The 10,600-nt window shown below is 40.1% G+C and overlaps 1 protein-coding gene across 1 annotated transcript in view; it reads right to left on the bottom strand.

Annotated features, from left to right (window-relative positions):
- LOC109954764 (tankyrase-1-like) overlaps positions 1–10,600 on the bottom strand; it is a 17,033-nt gene that overhangs the window by 4,830 nt on the left and 1,603 nt on the right. The window contains 14 exon segments of the mRNA XM_020590302.1: positions 1–2; positions 242–329; positions 552–723; positions 825–903; positions 1,240–1,331; positions 1,643–1,764; positions 3,324–3,510; positions 3,815–3,881; positions 3,962–4,056; positions 7,173–7,248; positions 7,592–7,628; positions 9,208–9,303; positions 9,649–9,873; positions 10,517–10,600. The exon segment at positions 1–2 is cut by the window's left edge and continues 142 nt beyond it; the exon segment at positions 10,517–10,600 is cut by the window's right edge and continues 54 nt beyond it. Of these exon segments, the coding sequence (XP_020445958.1) occupies positions 1–2; positions 242–329; positions 552–723; positions 825–903; positions 1,240–1,331; positions 1,643–1,764; positions 3,324–3,510; positions 3,815–3,881; positions 3,962–4,056; positions 7,173–7,248; positions 7,592–7,628; positions 9,208–9,303; positions 9,649–9,873; positions 10,517–10,600 (1,422 nt within the window).

Below are 10,600 nucleotides of genomic sequence, written 5' to 3'. Positions count from 1 at the left end.
TGCTGCCATAAAGAGAGACACTATGATAATTAGCAACTCCACTGAGTAGTACAATAACAGGTTCCCAAGTCGGTAAAAAATGGAGACGTCACTGTTGTTTCTAAACCATTGCTACTAGTGAGCCTGTGCAATTTTATCGCTATCAATTCTTCAAGACACAAGAACACATGCACACACAAAAAATAAGAGACATTATTTTATTAAAATAAGGCAAAAAGATAAAACTGCCCCAAAATAAAACAAACTTACTTGCACAGTGTCCAGATCCCCTGCTTTGGCTGCCTCTAGAAATCTGTAGTCCACATCAGAATTACGTGTGGGAACATTTTCTGAAAATAAATAAATAACAATTACCCTCTGAAGACACATTTATATAAAAGAAGCCTGGTATCAGATTAATTGATCTAAACAGCACTGAAACACACTCAAGACAAATGCATCCTTCAGATGAAACCTTCCTTATCTTGGGCAAGGAAATATCGTAAAGCTCGGCCACATTTTCATTCTCAACCTTCTCAACGAACAACCAGAAGACCGGTGGGGATGATTACCATTAAGAATCTGCTGTACTGCCTCATTCCCCATTTGAGCAGCAGTGAAACCCTGCAGAGACACGATGGAGGGGTCGGCCCCGTAACTCAGCAGCAGCTTGCAGGTCTGGATGTGACCGGCCAATGCAGCCCTGTGAAGAGCCGTCTGGCCCAGCGTGTCCACAGCGTTTACCTGGAGGCACAGGAGGCGGCCTTAAGTTTCAGCAACACATGCACTTCTAATACGTTATGTTTGGCAGAACAGAATGGAAATGTAAAAACTTTCTAACAGACCTTTGCTCCATGTTTCTGCAGCACCTCCAGGATATCATTGTGAGCTCTCTCAGCAGCAACATGCAGGGGAGTCATAAAGCTAGAAGACATGACAGACAGTTTAGGATAAATTAAGTGACATCATAGTGGACACCTTAGTTGTTTTGCCACTATTCCTTTTCCTAGCACTTAATGGGGTTGATTATACAGTTAAATTTTGTCACTGATTATGTGATTAGACATTTGATTAAATTTTCTTTTGTTATAGTGTTTATTTCCAGGAGACATTGTCATACAGTCACTTCCTTGGGAGCTGTTTCTTAATATCTCACCTGGTTATTGGTGGTCTTACACTTTGGTTTTGGTCCCTAACAAAGTTTTAGTTGTCTGATTTTAAATACATTTAAAATGTAAAAGCTAAAGATGGTGGACTTACTCTTTGTTCTTTTCATTGATGTTGGCACCTTTACGCAGCAACAATTCAGTCACCTGCTTTCTCTTTGGGTGGGGGGAAGCCACTGCACAGTGCTGAAAGAGATATCAACATTAGATACGTGTGCTGGACCTGTCAACGCCAGACATATGTTCTGAGCAAATGCCAATCTGCTAAACTGACCACATACAACTAACTGGTTGTGCCTCATCATACAAACAATCATCACTACAATTGAGACTTGTATATATTCTGCTTGCTGGCATAGGGGTGTAAAAACTGACCAAAACAATCAAGCATTCTGAGAATGAGCCCCGTTCTGTTGAGGCGTTATTAGCAGCTTACTTGCATTACTAGTATAATTCACCAGAATTTCTTTTAAACATGAGTAAGACTTGGTTCTGACCAGAGCTGTCTCATTGGTCTGAGGATGTTTGAAACTGATGATCTCCAGAGCCAGAGTCTTCTTCACTTTGGCCATGTCTGCCTCCCGGGCTGCCTGCAGCAGTGAGTGACCTTTGAACTCATCTACATGGAAGAGAAATAGTAAATAGTAAATGAAGTAAATTAGGACTGCAACAACTAATCAATAAGATTGATACAAATAACTGGCAATGAATTTAATTAGACTAGTTGGGTTGAGTCACATAGCTGTTTCAGACACTTACAAGTTGGTTTGCCAGTCGCCAATCAAATAATAAAGATGACGACGATGACTGGGTGAGGAAGTCAGTGAGGTGTATCAAAACTTATGAAAAGTGGCAGAATTTACAGCAGAGAATAATGGAACACTAAGTCATCTATAGTTTGGGAGCACATTATTTTACAATCAGAAAGAAGACTGTCTGGTGTAACTATGCAAAATGTATCTGTAGTGGCAAGACGCTAATGCGATAGCAGCAAAAGAAAAGACATTGGAGTTAATGTTACAGAAGAAGTAGAGCTTAAGTTGTTAATTTTAATGTTAATAAGGTAACAAATTATGATGTATCTGATTTTAAGTAACATGGTCACATTGCCAAGTATATCATGATGCCAATTCTATAATTAGGATCATAGTGGTGGTTTGTGTAGGTTGCTAATAATGAGTGCTAAACGCATTTTCATTTATGCTGCAATCATATAAACACCACAACACATGTGAACAGCCAAACATGATATTAAATACAATAAAGAAAACAAAGTTATAATGTTATAGGCGTGTACAGGAACACTGATGACACACATGCAAGTTAAGATGAGGCCTAAATGTGTTGAGGACTGTTTAGGCATACTCAGATTTACTGTGAGCCGTCAGCAGTAGCAGTCATGTTTGTACTGGCCCTTTACATTATCACGGTATGTTCTATGAACATAGAGCCTAAATTATTTTAAATCAGAAGTTTGTGTTTTTGTTAACACTTACTTTATAAACACTATTCTTGACCTCAATTTTTTTGTCTAATAATGCACTACATCAAAACATTGCATGAGCGTTGTTTTTGTAATGTGGAAAATAGATTTCTGCATCCAACTAACTGTAGAAGTAATCAACAGATTAATCGACTATTAAATTAATCGTTAGTTGCAGCCCTAAAGCTAAATGGAAAATGAAGTGTGCCTTGGCCTGATTTAAATGCAGTTTGAGTGATGACAGGCTACTTATTTGAGTGTGCTGATGTCTTGTGTATTGCTTACACATTAAATTAAGTATAGACGAGTTAAAGATTATACAAAATATACAATAAAAGACAATACAAAAACATCACAATATGTATTGTTTTCTCTAGCGATATCGTGTGGTCTCCATATCTTTTGTAAATAAGATAGCCTAAGAGAATGTAAATCTATACATCTGGTTGTTCTTTATATAATCAAAACAGTGCTAGAAAATGGGGGAAAAAAAAGAATAAAGTACAAGTATTGCTCAGCTAATCATACATTGTTGACTGAATTTTTAATTGTATCGTGATTGAATCGAATCGTAACATATTGTGCAACAAATTATATAAAGAAAAAGTCATATCGTCCCATTCCTATGGTTTTCCCATCCTCATTTTGTGTCTAAATGTCTGTTTGTTGGTTGTGTGATTTGGGCGAGAACTCACAGGTGAGCCTTTCTTTAAGCTCTGGGGTGGGGGCCATGTCCACTGCGCTCTTGCTGTGACAGTTTAGCAAGGTGGGGTCGGCCCCGTGGCTCAGCAGCAAGGAACAAACCTCCACTCGGTTCTTGGATGCTGCCTCATGCAGAGGAGTGAACTGCCACAAGTCCATGGCATTCACACAGGCTCCATGCTGCAGAGAGAACAGCACAATATGTGTAAAGAGCAAAGCACTTGTTTACTTCCCAGATCTCGGTATATGACCAGTGGTAATTTTGTCAACAATACTTGTTGAGGACCTACTTTTCACAAATAATTAACATTCTAACTAGTGATAAAAAGATGACAACTAAGCTAAGGAAAAATACACCAATTCATACGCTGTGACATGGTCAATAATGTTCCTACTCAAGCAAGTTGGACTTTGCTGTATTCATCAGCCCTGAAAGTGCAAGGCTCATCAGGTTAAGGTCAGAAACTTTTTTGTGGAGTCTTACTTTAAGCAGAAGCTCAGTGACCTCAAAGTGACCGTAGGAACAGGCGTTGTGAAGAGGAACCAGGCCACTGCAAGGACACGACATGGTAAGTTCAAGAAAAATGGCTCAAAGACACATTTAGCTTGTTAAATGTCTTTGACGTCTCACCCTTTGTCTTTGGCATGAACATCAGCTCCGTGCTGGAGGAGGAGCTGAACAATGCGGACCCGGTTGTAGCCAGCAGCCAGGTGGAGCGGCGTCGACTGTAAAAGAGAACAGCTTGTTAGGGTGCACGGACCGCAGGCTGGTTTACTGTATCCTGCCTTCGATGTTCACGGGAGCAAGCGGCTGATTAGGGCCAGAAGCAGTGTGCTATGGCAAGCTATGCTCGGTGAGTTGCACATGAATGGCGGATGTGATGGTGCAAGGTCAGTGAAGTTTGTGGGCAAGTCCAGCGACAACATTCAGCTGCTGTTGATACTGCGTCTGGCCTGAGTGAGCAACAACAAACAACTTCAACCTCATTACTCAGTTACCTCGCCTTCCACTTGATCGATCAGTGAAATAAAATATTCTGCTAGGACTTGAAGGGTTAAAAATAAGTTTTATGTAGTTAGACGGCAAGTAGGAATCCACCAGAGCAACAATTTGAGCAAGAGGCTGGGAGGAATTCAAGCTGGGATACAATAACATGCTCAATTTTTAATTAGTTCCAGTTGGTAAAATCCCCAAAGTTGTTAAGCTTCAGGCGCTTTGTATTACTTTGTATTACTGGAGAGCACAAGACATTTAGGTAGTGATCTAGCTAAACAAAACATATGATAAAGGAAATTATTCACTTTTTAAAATACAAATCATCAAGGTTAAACTCTTGAGACCTACAGTAAGTAAACTGATTTATAATTTAGGTTTCATAAATGGACACAATACTTGATGCAGTTTTGATAAAATGCTATTGAACCCCAACCGTAATAGGATGCGATGAAGCAACAAAAAGCAAGTTGAGCATTTGAGAAAGCTTCTCTGCAGGAGATCAGAAGATCAAATTAAAGAGCTTCATTTCAGCCAAGAAAAATAAATGTTAATCTCAGCAAAGCTGCAAATCCAAATTCAGTTGTTGTCTATTCAAAAGTCTAGCTCAGGTCAAGCTTACAATCAAAAGGAGGGACATCATTCATTTCCATTCCCGTGCAGTGATATTAATAAAAATCCAGACAAGAGGCTGTTAGACCTCAAGCCACAGTGACAAAATCAGATGGATGCGACATTTAAATCGTGGAGGCGTCATTCAGTGTGGGATGACACGAGCAGTCAAAAGGCAATACAATGGAGGGTAACACAGCACTAGAGTGACAGGTGAAATGTAGTCCATTCATTACTGCATACCCACTGATCCAACAGGGAAAGTGAAGTACACACACATTTCACAGACACATATTCAGGATTCTGCTTGACAAAATGCAGTGGAACAGGCCTTCATGCATACATGAGTGATCATAATCATCATCATCATCATCAAAAATAAACAAACAAACAAACAAAAAGGCCAAATCTGATACTGGCTGAAGAGCAAGTGATTGAAAGTTGGAGAAGTGTGGGTGAGTGTGCAGAGGAGAGGACAGACGCTGAAGAGAGCAGGCAGTGGACATTTTGAGCTCCTCTTCAAGTCCAAAAAGATGAGTCATCACCATGACACCAACCCAACTCACTCACTCACTACGCGCACACACACACACACACACACACACACACACACACACACGTGCAAACACCCAGAGGAGCATCAGGGTAGGATACATGAATGACCCGTACACCCAGGTCCACGATGTGCAATTAACAAGTGACAGCCAGCTCATTGGTCAAATGAAAACAATGAATTAAAAGAAAAAAAACAAAACAAACAAAAAAGATCACAATAGTGCATCAATCAAGTGGCCGTTATCAAGGTCAACTTACCAGCATTTTTTGGGATGTTGACTGATCGACAAATGTTGCCAGTGTCACACGGAAAACAAAATGAAACAAAAATTACAAAATGACAGTATCTTTTCACAGCAATTCTTTTCTACCTACTTTAAGTCAGTGAAACACAAGCTCTAGTTATAAAGTCACTGCTTGAGCCATCAAACATGGTTTGAGATTGAATATGGCACCAGGCCAGAGAGGGTAAACAGCGTCACTTCTCCTCCTCGGTTTTCCCTGTGGCTACGTGAAAAGGTAAGGACTGGTTAATGGTGCCAGGACAACACCTACACTGGCATACGAGCTTAAGTCATGCAAACTCTGAATATCCTGTGAATGAAGCAGGGAGGGAGTTATACTTTTAACTGCTGATGGAAAAAATGGGGTTGGGAATAAATGAAATCACCTGTTAGCGACTATGGATTTTTATGGCATGGTGGGGTCGGTGATTAAGCTTTTTGTGAGTTATTTTGCCAGATAAGAAAGGAAATTGTTCAGTAATGTCTAGAAAAACTAAAAATGAGAACATAAACACAAAATGCAGTGAATACATTAATGCCTGACACAATGTGGGAATGAAATGCTAAAAAAATCCCACAACAACATTAGCAATGCTAAACGCTAGAGTTACAAAAATAAGTGCATTGTATAAATGTGTCTTTTATAAGCAGCCTTATCCATCTAGTCCACTCGTCCACCAAGAGGAGAACAGGAAAAACACAGTGGGCTGAGTTCAGAGGAGATGCTACAAATACATGCTTAAGCCTTGTTTTCTGAACTGTGACCGTTTCTGTATCTAAATAGATTTCAAGATCACAAATAGCTTCACTCCAGCATCTGGCATGGAGAAGTGATTACGGGGATGAAGAGACGACATTCCCGTTGAGACACCTGGTCTAAAACGTTGGAAGAGTAAATAAAGGAATGGTCCATCTACTTCGGGCGCCAGAAAATGAACAGAGAATCAATTAGCTAAGAATAACTAAGTGGATCAAAATGGCGTGTTCGTTCTCATGGTGAGAAAAAAAAAAAAAAAACAACACACACGCACAAAAAACAGAGCTGAAAAATTAAAAGCAGATCCTCCATACACTGTGGAGGATTAATGAGGTTGGCAAAGTGAAAGTCAGGGTGTTCTGATGAAAGAAATAGATCTCAAGTTGTCTGACGACGATATACAAGCATAATTAGAGAAGGAGGTCCCGGTTAGCACCCTCCCACCAATCCTCATTATAGCTCTCACATTAATCCAGTCATAATTGGACTGTAGGGTGTAGTCCTTTACACACACATTATCTGACTCAGAGAACTTACAGCTATTTTTAAAATACAGTATAAAAATTTTGCAACCCTGCACAATATCGTATCAAACGTGACAGTATGGTGTGATATGACGTGGTGCTCGAGGCCCATTTACCTTGCGGCCATCGCTGGCATGACAGTTGACATTTAATGGAGTCAGCAGTGCCATCAGCTTTTCTTCATTTCCACTCCTGTAATTGCATGGTTGAAAAACAGGGGTCATTAAGTACTCCCCATCAAAAATCACTATTACATTTCAATGGTGAAACTCAACCCCATAATACATCTGTCATTCACAGGTACTTTTTGCTACATTCATGTGTTTTTAACTGTTGTAACTCACCCAGTATAGTTTATAACTGTGATCATAAACATGTGGGACACCATCATTCTGCATCTCACTACACATAATCATTGCATGTTGCAGCCATAAACACGAATAACAGCGTCCACTCTTACAGCCAAGTCAAATGAAAACCCGCTGAGCAGATAACAGTGCAGTTGTGTGCACAACGACCGGTCAGACTGACTCACCTTGCTGCTTCCAGAAGCTCATCCTTCTTATATTCACCTGGATGGAAAATAAACATTTAGATTAGAGCTGGGCATGCCAAACACTTTCAACATGTTAGTATGTGATGTTACTGTGGTATGTAAGCTATTACTGCCAATAAAGGTTTGATAAATGGATACACTTTGTGGCAATAGACCCTTTTCACATGACGTCAGACAGTGTCCACTAGCGTTCTTTCCTGTTAACATATTTTATAGATTATAGTAGAGTAAATAATGTAAGTTAATGTGTTTGTAAGATGAACATGAAGATTGAAGATGATTTAAGCCTGCGAGCAGCAAACAGATGACATTCTTGTGGTTATGCCTACGGACCTAGCTGGATTGTTTCAGGAGAAGATGATCATATCATCAAGTCCCCCCCACCCCCTCACAGTATACTGTTTATTTTAAAGGGCTGCTTGGGTTTTAACACATATTGCTGTAGGTTACAGGCTAATATTTTGAACAGACATGACCTCTCCCCAGCTTCTATGCCCAGTAGCTGTTGATACTTGCTAGCAAGGACAGAGCTCCAATGATGTGAGGGGGTAACAAAAAATAAAGCTAGTATTATGGTGATCAAACATGATTTTAAATGTCGTAAATATCCATATATTATTCTTTTGAATGCTGCCCTTAAATCCCTGCGCCCCGTTGCAGCACTAAACCGGAAACGCTGGTACCCCCAGCCCAGGAATTAGACGACGACATTATGACAAAGGCCTATTGTCTCATGTCAGACACTACCACAACTAGATTAACTACATAGTTTTTACACTTAGTTCAGGTGTCAATGCTGAGGTACCAATAAAAAGAAGATGCAAAGTGATGAATGCAATTTGAAAATTAAATTCTCACCACTGGTTACATTTAACGGTATTTATCTGCAAAATGAAGCTTAATTAAAGGGAGGGTTGGGAATTCCTTTCAGAAACATTTTTTGTTACATATCTTTGAATTTCTCTTTTCATCCTGATGGCAATTAAAACATTAAATGCACTAACAACATAAATACAACAACCCAACAACATAAAGAAAAGAACCCATCATCTGACCAGTAATTTTACCTGACCCAAGCAAAGCCACTGGGTGGTCTACCTGCCTGTCAACCTCAACACTCAGTGTGCAAGCCACAGCAGCTTTCGGTCGCAAACAGAGATTGTAATCAAGAAAATTACAACTAAAACGAAGCTGGATGCTGCAAGAAGTAAAACCAGAATTAACATTGATGTGGATTTTGAACAATGGTAACAAATGAGAGAACAAAAGTCTAAAAGTGACGCCATGATCGCCGTATTTCTGCTGGACAGGTAATTATCAGTTTTGTTTTGTTTGGGAGACATTTGCCATTTTACTGAAAGCTATAAACAGTCAGGCAGAGCAGGCTGCAGTGTACGTCATGTTTTGGAGGAGCGTCTTTGGAGAGAAGTTGGAATGAAAGGGTGGGATTTCTTTGGTTGGCTACTTTCAAAATTTAGCTTCCTCTTACTGGTTTTTCCAGGATCACCAATCCTACCTTTAAGTCCTGTATCATATTCTGGAAAAGTATGGGTTAAATGTCTGAAATGAAAATGTGAGAGACAAGAGGAACTGACCAGTGAGAACAGCCTTGGCTGAAGGGTCAGCTAGATCCAGAGCTGATTTGCCATCAGTATTGCGAATATTTGGATCAGCTCCATGTTGGAGTAACACTGTGAGAGAGGTGCAGATAAAAAGAATACTTTAATTTTAAGCTCAGATCAGTCACATTCCTCTTCTGTGTCACCCAGCACACTGATCACACTTGTTGGTTACATAAAGGCTGTAAACAAGATAAACCTGACAATGGCGGGGGAAAAAAAGCCTACATGTTGTTTAATTAAATTCCTATTATGTCACTGTAATATTTCAATACTTAAAAACCTCCGTCTCAAAATCAGACTTCTATAGCCAGTTGTCAAGCTTTCCAAGAACCTAAGATGAGTTGCAACTAATGACAGGTAAGACTGGATCAATCTCACAGATTGGCTGAACAATGTGTGGAGCATGAACCTTACCAATGCACACATCAATCTTTCCCTTGATGGCAGCCTCATGTAATGGAGTGTAGTTCCAGTTATCTCTGGCGTTGGGGTCTGCGCCCTGACACAACAGGAGACTGACAACTTCTGCATGGCCGAAAGAACAGGCATTATGCAGGGGTATAAGTCCTCCATCATCCCTGGCATGAACATTGGCCCCAGTCTGCAAGAGGTGCTCCACCACATCTTTTCTGCCAAAACCTGAAAGAGGATTAAAGTGCCTTTAAATTCAGCTTTTCCGCAATATTGAGTTAGGAGCGGTGCACATACACTATACCTATCCCGGTTATAACATCTAAAATGTCTTCGGAATAATCATAACTTCACAACAAAATTATTATTGTTTGTTAAATTATGAGATGCAATGTTTATTGATACACTGCAACATCAGTTGTGGCGCAAGTTTACATGACAGCAGAGTTAAGTTGCTGCATTTATTTTGCTCAGGTCTTATGCTAACGCTAGCTGAAAACGACACACATAACGTAGATTTGCGATACATTGCAGTTCTTCCTAATATACGTGAAGGTATACGAGAGTTTTGGCTTGAGGAATGGAGACAGACAACGGTATGCGTGTTCAATAATCATACTGGAGACCGTCAAATTAGCTGGTTAGCACTACCATGCTATTAAGTTAATTCAGACGTCATAAAGCGTATTTACACAGAGGCACACAACAGAAAACCAGGTTAGCAGCAAACACATCAGCTAGCTAGCACTAGCACTATGTCACGGTCATAACTCATAGCTATACACTAACGTAGCTGTTATCTGACAGTATGTTAGTTAGCTGATGTTTCACAACATAGCGCCGCTGTGTCATTAGCTCAGCTCATCGTTACCCGCAGCGAAGTGAAGCGGTGTTGATTTTCGACCAGCCATATCCTTCGCGTTTACATTCACCGAATCGACTAGTCTCTTTACTC

This window comes from Monopterus albus, unplaced genomic scaffold (assembly GCF_001952655.1).
Source record: "Monopterus albus unplaced genomic scaffold, M_albus_1.0 scaffold12.1, whole genome shotgun sequence".
Lineage (NCBI taxonomy): Eukaryota > Metazoa > Chordata > Actinopteri > Synbranchiformes > Synbranchidae > Monopterus > Monopterus albus.
This window is presented reverse-complemented; position numbering and strand designations above follow the sequence as displayed.